This window comes from Carcharodon carcharias, chromosome 7 (assembly GCF_017639515.1).
Source record: "Carcharodon carcharias isolate sCarCar2 chromosome 7, sCarCar2.pri, whole genome shotgun sequence".
Taxonomy (NCBI): Eukaryota; Metazoa; Chordata; class Chondrichthyes; order Lamniformes; family Lamnidae; genus Carcharodon; species Carcharodon carcharias.
Genome location: NC_054473.1, coordinates 26,970,789 through 26,984,446, shown reverse-complemented (window position 1 = coordinate 26,984,446; position 13,658 = coordinate 26,970,789). Strand labels below are relative to the sequence as shown.

Sequence of the window (13,658 nt, the reverse complement as noted above, 5' to 3'; positions counted from 1 at the left end):
TGGAGAGGCTGCTGCAGGAGCTCAATCAAGGATTCTTGGGGATGCGCTCAGACCTGCAAGACCTCACACTGGCAATGACCTCAGGTGGTCACTATCAGCGTGGGAGATGGATTGGGCACCCAGCTAGGTGCCCATCCATCAACGGTGAGCAGGGAGGTCCAGAGCGACCTCAGGTTGGCACACGAGCTACTTGTTGTCTCTGTGGGCTCCTCTCAGGGCGCTCTGGATGAGGGCAGAAGCTCCTCCGCCCCTCTGCCAATGACTGCAGTATCCGATGAGACTGCAGCAACTGGGGGAGATGCCAGTCATGCCAATGGCTGCTCTGTCCCAGGCGGGGCCAGCACAGGCTCCATGGGCCAGAGGACGCCCGCCAAGGTCATCAAGGCCAACAGGACATGACAGCAGAGTCAGCAGGCTTGTCTCCAATGCTGGTGCCAGCTGGGTGGGGGTGGGGAGCACCTAGATGTAACACCGGCAAATGCAAACTTAAAGCACAACACGGGCTTATCACTGGTGATATTTATTTGCCCCACTTTTAAGTTAGTTATTATTTGGTGTGATGGAGAACACAGTTCCATTTAATTTGTTTTATGTATACCTGGCACCACACAATAAATGTGTTTTGTCCAACAAGCCACTGGGTGTTTCATTAGTTCTGCAGGTGAGGGGAAACCCAAGATGTCATGAGGGACTTGTTTATCATTGAGCTTTATTCAAATAGCATATAGAGCATGTGGTTCACCGGGCAAATGTTCCTGTCAGGTATCGAGTATGGAGCCTGCAGTCCTGGCATCTTTGGCAGGCTAACTGGATCAAAGCCTCCTGGGCATCCCTGCCACCATGGAGGTTGCCCAGTTCAGCGCCTATCCCCTCATCATTCTCCTGAGCATGCTCACTATTGGTCTCATCGTCTGCTGCCAGAGCAGCTGCATCAATATCATCTTCCTCCGCTGCATCCCCACTTTCCAGTGCCAAATTGTGGAAGTGCAGCATGCAACCACTATCTGCAACACACGATCTGGGGGGTATTGCAGTTCACCCCTGAGCAGTCCAGGCATCAGAAGCACATCTTGAGAAGACCGATGTTCTCTCTCTACCACCGCCCTTCTGGAGGCGTGGCTCCTGTACTACCGCTGCTCGGCCTCTGTTCTTGGATGGCGGAGAGACATCGTGAGCCACCTTTTGAGGGATAGCCCTTGTCACCCAGCAGCCATCCATTCAGTCGGGCTGGAGCACTTAAGAGCCCCGGCGCCTGGGACTGTCTGAGGATGTAGGCGTCATGGGAGCTACCCCTGTACCTTGCACAGACTTGCAGAATCTGCATCCTACGGGCACTCACTACCTGCACGTTCATGGAGTGGAATCCCTTCCTGTTGACGAAGGCACTGGGCTCACCCGCTGGCAACTTGATGGCCACATGTGTGCAGTCGATTGTACCCTGGATGCGGGGGAACCCAGCAATCATGGCAAAGCCTCTGGCTCGCTCTGCCTAGCTGGCCTCGTCTGTGTGGTAGTGAATGGAAGTCAATGCATACCTGAACAGAGCGTCTATCACCAGCTTGACACAACTGTGGACAGCTGATCGGGACACTCCACAAATATCACCCATCGACCCCTAGAAAGAGCCGGCGGCATAGAAGTTGAGGGCAACTGTGACCTTCAGCGTCACTGGCATGGGGTGCCCACCCACATAGTTAGAGCTGATCTCAGGGCCAAGCATCTGACAGATGGGGGTCACGGTTTCCCTTCAGAGGTGGAGCCTCCTTCGGCATTGCACCTCAGACATATTGAGGTAGCTGCATCGCTGCCTGTAAACCCTGGATAGTGGTGCCTTCTGTGACCCCTTCCACTTGGACTTCCTGTTGGCCCTGCATACTTTGTGCCTGAGCCCGTCCTCCCTCAGGTCACTCCCCTGGAGGCTGAACAGGGACTCCTGACCTCCTACCCCTTCTGGCCCTCTCTTCCCCCTCAGAGGAGGTGCCTCCAACAGAGACCACAATCCCCATTCCCAGGGTAAAGGAAGGCCCCAAGTGTTAGGTCTCCTCCGGAGTCCTGAACTGAAGCCTGTTATTTCTGTCAAAGCAGCTCTGAAGCGAAATGAAGTTGTCCTGTTCACACAAGCAAGCAGCAGTAACTTACAATCTATAGTACTAACAACTCACATTAGCGAGCCCAGTCACCCCTCTTAGCCCGCCCATGGATGAGGATTTTGAAAATGTGGCCTACCCGCCTGCCCGTGCGATGCCCTGGAAATCGCATGGGCTGCGTAAAATCAAAGACAATTGGTGCCTCAAGAGCCTTAATTGGCTCGTTAATTAATGACGGGCGCACCTCCGTCCTCATAGCCCACCTGCCTACCGAAATATCGCAATGGTGTGCAGTGACGTCGGGACGCACGCCCGATGTCATCGCGTGTCATTTTATGTTCTGGCGTGTCTGGCTCACATCCACATGCCGAATGTAAAATTCTGGCCCAAGAGCAGGAACCTTGCACTTGTTAGACGGAGAACGTGTGATGTTCACTGATGTTATATGGCAGTTATTCCCATGAGTGAGCCTCGAGTTATTTATTATACTGCAGTACCAGCTGTACATATTGTACTTTTAACATTCAAAGCATATCTTCAATTAATTTAAATTAATATTCTAGCAACTGCCGACTCCTGAGAAAGTCAGCTGAATCAACTTTCAATGGGAGAAGAATTTTTATTTACGCAACTATTCCTTCACTGAAGTGTTTGAAATAGTAAATAAGGAAATGATAAAAATTGGCATGTGGTGTCAGTTCTCACTCATCCAACTTAGTTATTCGACTCACTTTCCCTGACAGAGAGGGCATTCTTCATGAATAAGGAGAGAAAGCATATTTCATTATGTCATTATGTCAGATGGGTAGCAAACCTGTTGTTTATTTCTGGTAGAAGTCACTGCTAGATGTACTTTTTAACATGTGCACTTCACACTTACAACTCTCAGGCTTTCAGTTACTTCCTGACTATCAAAGTCTTCACACCACCCATGGAAAGAGGGAATTACAGTTTATCATTGTCCCACTGATCATTAAAAAGATCTTGGAATTTCATAGCAGAGTTTCTGTTGGGGTTTAATTCCCTCCTTAATCTGCAGCATTCTCCCTGAAGACTCCACTATAACAACCTGATTGCTACTGGGCAAAGTCTACACCCTGGTTCAGTGTAGAGTGGAGATAAGTGTCAGATGCAGCCCTTAACATACCTTAGAGTGAGGTACCAATCTAATGAAGCTACAATATAGGGCTACCAGCGTGCTATTTACATAAAACAGGAAACTAGAGTCAGAGCTAAGATGTCCCACAACCAATAGACAAAAGCAAATACCTGCAGCTATACTGCATCCGGTTAATTTTGGTAGTTGACAAGCAGGCAGTTCAAGGGAAGAGGGAGGTCTATGAATAACCCCATCCTCGACCTTGGAGGAATCATGTGAACACAAGGTAAGGCTGAAATTTTGAAGCACCTTTAGCCTAAAGCAGCAAGAAGACAATCCCCTTCAGCTTACTCCTGAGGTGCTCACCATTATAGATGTCACTGCTCATGTGATATTATCACATCATGTGATATTAAGAAGTGACTGAGTAAAATGAGCACAAAGAGAGTCATTAATCCACCTGGAAAGCAAAATTGGTAAAGTGTAAACCAGTAGCCAATCTGAACTGGTCAGCTTTCTTTCTGGGGGGTTTGGCTGAAATAACCCTAAAGGCAATGGGGCACAAGGACTGATGCTTGTGGCTGTCAGAGCCCCAGGATTTTGTTCAGGTACTCCTCAAGGCAACATTTTCAGCCCAATCATCATCAGCTACTTCATCAGTGACCTGTCCTCCATCAAATCAATGATTTGCCTCTTTGTTGACAATTCTACAATATTTAACTCCATTCACAACTCCCAAATAATGAAGCAGTCCATGTCAGTCTACAGGAGGAACTGGAGAATGTTCAGGCCTGAGTTGATAAGTTGCATTTAACATTTATGGCACATAACTGCTTGGCAATAACTATTTCCAATAGAAGAAAACACAACCATCTCTTGCTGAACTTCACTGGTATTATCATAAGTGTTCTCCAATCTTCAACATCTTTAGGGTTATCAATCATGCGAAGCTTAACTGGGGCTCTGTTATTTGGCGAAGTGACTATGGGAGTAGGACAGAGGTGGGGTACATTGCAACAGATAGCTCAAATCCTGAGTCTTCAAACCCTTTCCATCATGCACAAAACAAGACAATGCAATACTCATCATTCACCTGGCCACAAGCAGCCAGAAACTCAACATCTTCCAGGACAAGTTGCTTGGTCAGTTGGACTCAATATCCACCTCCTCCATCATCATTGCACTTTGGCTGTAACCTGTACTATCTACAAAATCCAGGCCAATATCCAAGTTTTTAAAATGGAGACATTGAAGGTATGTGTTAAAATCAAATGAGCCCTTTTAAGGAATATTGTGGCTTCACAGTGTGTTATAAATAGTGATTAAGCAGCTTTATTTTATTGACAGCAAATGAATTTACAAAGTAATGGCTGTAATCAAATCTCATCTCGATTCAACTGACTACAGAACTCTCCTCCATTTTCAGTGGCAGAGAGGTTGTCTGACAGTAGTTAAGGCTTCTAACACTAGAATAGAGAAGCCCTATCTTTGTCTGGCAAGTTGAGTGTGTATTTCTCACATAGGTACAGCAACTTCACACCATTCAATTGGGAGCCTCTTGACTTGATACTGTTGTTGTACAGTTTCTGGAAAAAAGGGCAATCTCTGACAACAACTCCCTGATTTCCACATTTAACTGGGCACATGAGGTCAGCAGAATTTGACGTTCAATTGACACTTTAATAATAATTGAGCGCTGAGAGCGTCAACATTATTTTTTTAACCACAATACTGATCAAGACTCACAGAATGAGCAACACACAATCCATTCAATTAGATCAAATTTTAATTAAGTGCGCATCCCTTGAACTATTATTTGAAATATGAAAAATTCACTGGTGTTGGTTGCCCAATGTTTTGTAAATTGAATACAGATCCCAAGCTAGGAAGTAAGGTGACAATTAAAGTACTTTGAAAAATAAGTGGATCTACTGCAGTTCAGTGGGTGAGTGCACTGATATTATTCTACATGGACCAGAAAAATCCAGTCCCGGCAGTAACAGGAGAGATATAATTTATTTAAATGCCCTCGGGCTATTGTGGAAGGGGTAAAAGAAGAGGAGAGGGAAAATTTAAAAAAACAATCTGCTTGTATCTTGTTCTTGATGGCTATCCAATGATCTCTGTTGCAAAACATATAGTTGACTGATGTTTGGATCAAGTTCAGGAATGCTGCTCCACATTTAAACAGCCGGTCAATATCAGCAGTTTAAATTCCCTCATAAAGTACACTCAGTCAAACAAGGGGTTGCAAATGCGAACTGCTGTCAGTGCTCAACAAGAGTGATGAACTACAGAGCAAGGGGGAAGAAAATTTGGAAAGAATGGTATTGTCCATTTGCACTCATCAATTTGAGTTCCCTTCAGCTACTGGATTGCCTGTTAGTAGAGAGTCACTATGCCTCATTGTGCATTATCTGTTTATAGGCTAACAAATCTATTAAGTGTAACAAAAACTTGCTTGCTTTAAACACCTTTAACATAAGGACATTTTTCCTAGACACTAAAAAGCCATAATAATATTATACACAAAGTCCAAGGAAAAGGGATGAGGAGACGTGACCAAAAACTTGGTCAAAGTGATGAACATTAAGGGGGATCTCGAAGTAGGAGGGGCAGATATTCAAGATTCTGAAGGAGCTTGATAGGATAGGCACTGAGACTCTTTCCGCTGACTGGGGAGCCTAGAACTTGGGGGCATGGTCTCAGGATAAGGGGTTGATCATTTAGGAATGAGATGAGCAGTAATTTCTTCACTCAAAAGGTTGTGAATCTTTGGAATTCTTTAACCCAGAGGGTTATGGATGCTGAATTGTTGAAAAAATGTAAGGCTAAGATAGAGAGTTTTTTGGTCTCACAGGAAATCGAGGGATATAGGGAAAGGGTGGGAAAATGGAATTGAAGCCAAAGATCTGCCATGATGAGATTGAACAGCGAAACAGGCTTGATGGGCTTTATGGTCTACTGCTCCCTCTATTTCTTACATTTTTAGGTAGAGAAGCAGAAGGGCAAAGGGAAGGAATTCTACGGGATCAAGCCTTGGAAGCTGAAAGTGTGAACGCCAGTGGTGGGGCAATGGGGTGGGGGTGCGTGAGGTCAAAGTCGAAGGAACATAGAGTACAGGGGGAAAGGTGGTTGTAGGCTTGAAGAAGGTTGCCGAAAGGGCAATACCTTAGAAATATTTAAACAGATGAATGAAAATTTTAAACCTGAGATTTTGTGGGAGTTGGAGCCTATCTGGGTCAGCAAGAATAGGTGTTATGAGTGAGCATGACTTGTGGTATAGACTAAAGACAGCTGGGTTTTGAATGAGCTAAATTTTATAGAGGTCGGAGATCAATGGGAGAGTATGAGCGCAATCAAATCTGGAAGCGATGCCTTTGATTCCTCTTTCAGGTGTAACTATATCCAGGGTAAATAAGTAATCTGCACTTTCTCAAAACCTTGTATTTGATAGATCCAATAACAGTTCCATTTTTATGTCAGAATCATTTTACTATCTCATTTGCTATTGGTCATCAATTCTCCTGCTAAGATTCTCCAAAAAATTGAAGCAGGTTTCACACAATGGACTTTTATTGTTATGCCAATGAACCACAGCTCTTATCATTATACAGTAAAAGAATATCATATATTAGTTAATATTTTGAAGTACTTCAAAACTTGTAGTTATGAACCAGTGCATAAGTGTTACTGTGACAGTATTAGATAATGCTTTATTTATGGAATGGTACAATTAAGTCTCCTTTATGTAGATCAGGCTGTTCATAGTTTAGGATTACATAACTCCAGCTCAAAATCTAGCCAATCCTGCCATGCATATATATATATATATATATATATGATATATATATATATATTAAGATCTGCTACATTATATAAATACATCACTGTAGCAGTAATGACCTGTTCTGCACACCGTACAAGAGCAGTTAAAGACAAAAATTAAAAATTCATGTTTATAATGAAAGTGGCTGATTCTGCTGAATGAAAAAGAACTGTTAATTGTATTTTGATGTATGCATGCTGTGCATATCATTTATATAATTTACATTATTACTGAGCATTGCAGGAATCACAACTAAATATACCTCTGGCCAAAACAAGGACAACACACTTTCATGTGTTTTACTGACCAAACCCTATAAAGAAATCACCTGCTACAATGAGCTATTGTTCTAAAGGTTAATGTGACATTGTGCAGATGCAAGTCACTGAGCACACTAAAGGAATGTATTAATAGCTCAGATAATCATGATTTTTTACTAAAGAATGCCTCTTTCAGTGCCAGCATGTGCTTATGCTTTTCACCATAAAATAACCCTACCTTCTGTTGGCGAAGTTTTCAAACGTCTACAGAATCCATTCATATCACCATAGGTATCTTGTATCTTTTGCACTGCCTCTGATCCACGTAGCTCCATAAAAGAGCGAAGTTCATTGAGAGAACACCCAAATTCACCTGCATGGTTAGACTCGCCTCTTTGGTTCTTTGGATAGAAATCCACCGCACTGTTCGTCATGTCTCCCATCGTTTCCACAGTATTGTTTACAGCTTTATAAAGATATTGGTGGCAGGTATAATATCAGTGCAGACTGAAATTAAGTTTCAGATCAATCAGGATGATCAAAATATCCACTATTTTATTTTATTTTTGCACTGCAGATTGCTAATGTAGACTTGCTGCACTTCAGTCTCATCAAGGACAGGAACCAAGAACCAGTTAATAGTCAAACGGATTGAAGCAGGCAAGGCTGAAGACCAGCACCACTCCATATAGAGTTTCCCATCGTGGTCGTCTCAAGTTTTCGGATTCTACATGATCAGTTGGTTGAACAAACCTTTAGGAAGAGGGAAAGCAGAAAAAATCATTAGCCTGCATTCTTCACCACAGATATCAAGGGCTCAATAGCCCTGCCCCTGCAAAATTAGATAGTAACAGCTCAATCCTGTAAAAGGCTAAAAGTGCTCCAGTAAAATACAGTTCGTTGCTTGAGCAGCCTTGACTGGTTATGACACTGATGACTGTCACAGGCACAGAGCTTTCCTGCAGCGGCATTCTTTACTTTGATCAGTACCGAGTGCACCAGCCAAATTAGATGGCTCATGAATATTAAACAGTAAGCCTTTATGCCAGAATCTCAGATGTGTCTCCAGTATGTGCCGTTTGTTCAACTGGTATTGTAAATCTTTATCGAAGGAGAAAGGGTAAAAGACAGACTTTCTAGAACAAAAAAATAAATGAATATTATTACCTATCCCTCAATGTGTTATAGAGATGATTTCTCATGGAAAGAAATAAATGTACATTTGATTTTTCACCAAATAACTACCTATCTTGGGTGCATGAAATTTTCAAAGCCTGACAATATTCTCACCTCTGTTCCCTGCTGCTCTTTGGCGTTCAACCCTCTTCTCATTCCATTGACTATTACACAGTGCAAGATGGCAGGGGTTGCTTTCTTTAATTATGCATGCTGCCCTGATGGCTGAAACTGTCAAAGGCTATTCTTGGAAAGAAGTTCTCCTTGAGGATATGAATTTGAACCCAAGAGTCAGGCTGCAGGATCTGCACCAATGAATTAAAATGAATTAATGCTTCTTGTTGCTCTCAGAAACGCCAAGCTAGTCATGCCAGATGAATGGCTTTCTATACTCATGAAGGGACAATTTTACTCTAAGAATTTATTTTCCAATTGAAATTCACACATGCACACACAATTACAATTGACATCAATTATTTGGGGAATATAACTAATGAGGATATTATTTCATCAGGCGTATTTTCTCCAGCTCTAATTGATTCCAAGTGCATTAGTATCAGTACTGATAAGTTTTACTTAATGGAGCAATTCAGTAAGCTTGTTAATTTAATTTCCATCAGGGTGACTCAGTAAACACTCTCTAATTGAAATATAACATGGTGCTTACAAAAAGAGTCGTCAAGGAAAGGGTTGAATGCAGCCCAGACTCAATTCTTGGTTTAAGTTGTCTTGCAGATATACAACTATTGAAGAAGTATAACACTTTACAGTAACATTTTTTAGCAGTTGCATCATCTGATGCACACTGCTGTGGATAAGGTATCACTGTATCTTATAGAAAAATATGCCATTGTACAATAATTTAGAGATGATGAATGAGTTACATTATACACTTTTTAAGTCATCAGTGTTCGAGAAGGTCGTCTAAAGGAAGTAGGAACAGCCGGGTGCCCAGCTTCACACTCATAGCAGGAGCAGCAGATGGTACCGCAGGGATCAGATTTTCCTCACACTTTAACTGTAAGTTTCATCTTTTGAAAAGCAATATCCACATTCTAATCACCAATTTGGCATCAACTACTAAACATTCTGTCAGCTCCAGGTGAGGTCATTTAGTAAAGGCCTTTGCAAGCTGCTCCACAGCCCTCCCACAGGTCTCCAGCATCATAAAATGCTTTAGTATATGGCAAGGGGTTACATAAAAAGTCCATTCACACAACCCTCTTATTTTGATTAGAATGCTTTGTTTCAATTTTTGAAAAGTGTTCGGACAACACCAGCAATCTTGAGAAGAGAGGTGTTGTGAAGTACAGCCTAGTGCATTGGCATTAGTGACAGTTTGTAGCATTAGTTGAAAGACACCTGACCCAGATAGTGAGACTCCTTTATAAGAGACATACAAATATATTGGTATAGATTGCACACAATTACTTTCTTCATCGATTTTTCTGGGACTCAGTCTACTATTTTCTGTGCTTATTTTGTGCCCTTCTTTCGATATTCTCTGCCTGTCCAAGTTAATTATTTTGCCTGACTTTGATCTGTGCTTCAGATTCTATTTTTGCTTGTGTGCAATGTCCTCCCTGTTTTGTTTACATTTCAACTCATATCTCTCATACACTTTCTGTATCCTTTAAAATCCACTTTCATACACTATATAGAAAATATCTATCAAGTGAATAAGATGGCCTGAAAAGTGCAACGACTTGTAATTTTTATTTTGGTTTCAGCTGTATGGAACACAAATGAATTGAACATACCCTGAATATTCAAACCAGGCAGCAATTGTGCTAAAGCAGTTCGACCAGTTGTTATTGGAGACAGAGGTCTTGTCACAGTTCAACCAGGCTGCTGTTTGTTCTTCTCTAGCATATTATAGGTGGTAATGAGCTAACCTTTCTACTGTCTCTTCAATTTATAATCGACATAGCAAAACTTACTGACAATATCAAATTATGAAGCATGGCAAACTGAGAATGCATACAGGAGGCTGCAGAAGGACACAGATTAGCTATGGGAATGAGAAAATATGCAGCGAATGTAGTTCACTGCAGATAAATCTGTAGTAGTCTGTCTTGGGAAAAATAACAAACTAGAAATATATTTCGTGCAGTAAAAGTCTCAATTAAGTGAAGGAGCTGAGAGATCTAGGAATTCAGGTGCACAGATTGCTAAAAGTAAGAGCCTTAAAATGGCGAATGGGATTTCTGAAATCTGATAAATCAAATTTTTTTTAATCCTTGCCCTGTAACTGATCTTGCACATCCATTGGATCTTCATTCCAATAGAAACACTTCCATCGGTGTATCCTGTGATAGCCTGCCCTTTGATTAGTTTCTGGGCTTCACTTGCCTTCCACACCTGCCTCTGAAGTTAGAACAGTTTGTCGATGCTTCATGCCAACTTCACCCTTTGTTAAATTTATCTCCCCACGAGAGCCCTGGCTTTACTCTGGACTATTTACTATCACCTCCTCTCTATTCCACGTTTGCCACTAGGATATATGTAACCTTATAATTACTAAATAACCTATACAACTTGTGTTTTCCCTGTGTCAATATGTGCATGTTTTAGATGCCTCCCTGAACCTGGCACTATCACTTCTATATCCACTTTTTTTCTGGCTTTTTCTTTTACTTTTTTTATTACCCCTCCTAGGTCCCCATCTCCTGATATTATGCCTATTATTGTTTCTTCTTTCTCAGATGCTGTTCCCTCCCAAATCCCCACCCCAACCCTACCACACTCTTTGACCTTCCTACTTTCCTGCTGCTGTCCAAGGCTTGACTCCCTCTCAAATAAGCCTACTCTCCCACAGATAAAACAAAACATGACACCGAGCCACTTAAGGGCATTGTAGGTCAGGAAAGCTTGGTCAGTGAGATAGGTTTGATGAAAGTAGGTCTTAAATGAGGAAAGCAAAGTACAGAGGAAGAGAGGTTTAGGGAGCAAATTTCAGAGCTTAGGACCAAGGCAACTGAAGGTGTGGCCACCAATGGTAGAGTGAATAAAATCAGGGATGCTTACAAGGCCAGGAATGAGATGAGTTGTGGGGCTGGAGGAGATTACAAAAATAGAGGGGGGCAAGGTTATGGAGGGATTCGAAAACAAGGACACAATTTTAAAACCAAGACGTTGCCTGACTCGGAGCCAATGTAGGTCAGCGAGCGCAGGGATGAGAGGTAAATGGGACTTAGTGCAAGTTATGACACAGGAGGAAGAGTTTTGGATGACCTTATGGATGGTAGAATGTGGGAGACCAGCCAGGAGTGCTTCAGAGTAAGTCTAGCAGTAAAAAGGCAGGAATAAAGGTTTCAGCAGTGGATGAGTTGAAACAGGGACAGGATGAAGTCAGCCGATATTATGGAGATGGAAAAAGGCAGCCTTTGTGATGGCGGGAATGTGTGGTCGGAAGCTCATCTCAGGGTCAAATATAACACCAAGGTTGCAAACCGGTTGGTTTAGTCTCAGACTGTTGCCAGGGAGGAGAATGGAACCAGTGGCTGGAGTTTGGAGCAGACCAAAAACAATTACTTCAGTCTTCCCATCATTTAATTGAAGAAAATTTCTGCTCATCCAATACTGGATGTTGGATAAGCAGTCCAATAATTTTGCAACGGTAGAAGAGTTAAGGGAGGTGGTGATGAGGTAGAGCTGGATGTCATTAGCATATATGTGAAAACTAACCCTGTGCTTTCAGATAACGTGGGTCAAGGGCCAGTATGTAGATCACAAATAGCAGGGAGACAAGGTAGATCTTATCCCGCTTATTCCACCAGACTAATGCAGCAGCTATGTGACTCTTATCACTAAGTCATACTTTGTTCTGTCCCTCTACACCCCTGGCACTTTCTCATCCTTTGAGCAACTTACCTTGCACCACCCTCCTTGCCTCTCAATTAAAATCCTCAATCTCTACTGCCCATAAAAATATTCCTACTGAGATATCTTCACTGCTTTCTTCCCTCGACCTCAACACCAAGCAACTTTCCTTGCTCAGTGATTTCAAACTCTCTCAATTTATTGTGCGCCCCCTTCTCGAAGTTCACTGCCCTCCTATCCTCCCTTAATCTCTCCCTTTGTATTAACTCCCCAATACAAATTCACAGCCACCCTCCTGACCTTGCCATCTCACATGGCCCTGCTGCTCCCATTGTGCCAAACACAGATAGACCATCTGTGATCACTTCCATGTGTCACAAAATAAAACCCCCTTCCCCCTCCAAAACCTACACCATTCTGCATCAGATCTGGCTGGACCACAAAGTGGTATCAAGTCCTGCTCTCTTCGGTCAAAACTGCACACTATTCCAGGATCATCCCAGATTACAAAGATAACGACCAGCTTCATTTTTCTCCTGTCTTCTTAAACTTCTCTCCCCTATCTCCTCCACCCTCATCTCCAACTTTAAGTGTGAAGAGCTCGTGGATTGCTTTTGTCACCAAGATTGAGACCATCTGATCGGCTGCTTCTGCCAATTCCCTCTCTGCTTTAGCCCAACGAGCCAACTTCCTCTAAGGTTCCCCTTGCCCCAGCCCTGAACTTGCATCTTTTTTCTAGTTTTCCTCCTGTCTCTTCTCACGTCCTCTCCAAGTTCACCTTGTCCTTGAGACTCACTTCCTGCTCCCTTGACACCGTTCCCACTAAATTGCTCACAACTCAAATTCCCTTCTTGGCTTCCATGTTAACTGATATTGTTAACAGTTCTCTCTCTTCAGGTACTATCTACTTATTTTTCAAATCAGCCATCATCAGTCCACTCCTCAAAAAAGGACCCTAGCCAGCATTGGGAAACTTGCCTTGCACCTGTTCAGTTGTGCATCTTAAAATCAGGAATTGTCTCCGGGCTAGGTAAGTAACCTGGATGGTTTTAAATGCCCAGTCACCTGGTTTTTAACCGGAGTGTAAGGTTATGTACTGGAAAATACTGATTTGTTCACAATTTGAGCACCTTGTGCAATTTTGGACAACCAATCAAAAAAGCAATAATAGAGCCATGGAGAATGAGCAACACAGATTCAGGAGAATGAAAGCAGGAATGAAAGGGTATAGTTATGTTAACTTGAAAATTAGGGCTTCATTCACTGAAGTGGTTAAGAAAAAATCTAATGTAAATGTTCAAAATCTTGAAAGTATTTGAAAGGGTAAACAATGGAAGATTACTAGAATTGGTCAGTGGAATGATAACAAGCAGGTAATTTAGGAT

The 13,658-nt window shown here is 42.5% G+C and overlaps 1 protein-coding gene across 1 annotated transcript in view; it reads right to left on the bottom strand.

The window, feature by feature from the left end:
- Positions 1-13,658, bottom strand: part of atp2b2 (ATPase plasma membrane Ca2+ transporting 2) — a 543,565-nt gene that overhangs the window by 402,137 nt on the left and 127,770 nt on the right. The window contains exon 3 of the mRNA XM_041191496.1: positions 7,514-8,028. Coding sequence (XP_041047430.1) covers positions 7,514-7,718 — 205 coding nt within the window. The 5' untranslated portion in view covers positions 7,719-8,028. The remainder of the gene's footprint in view (positions 1-7,513; positions 8,029-13,658) is intronic.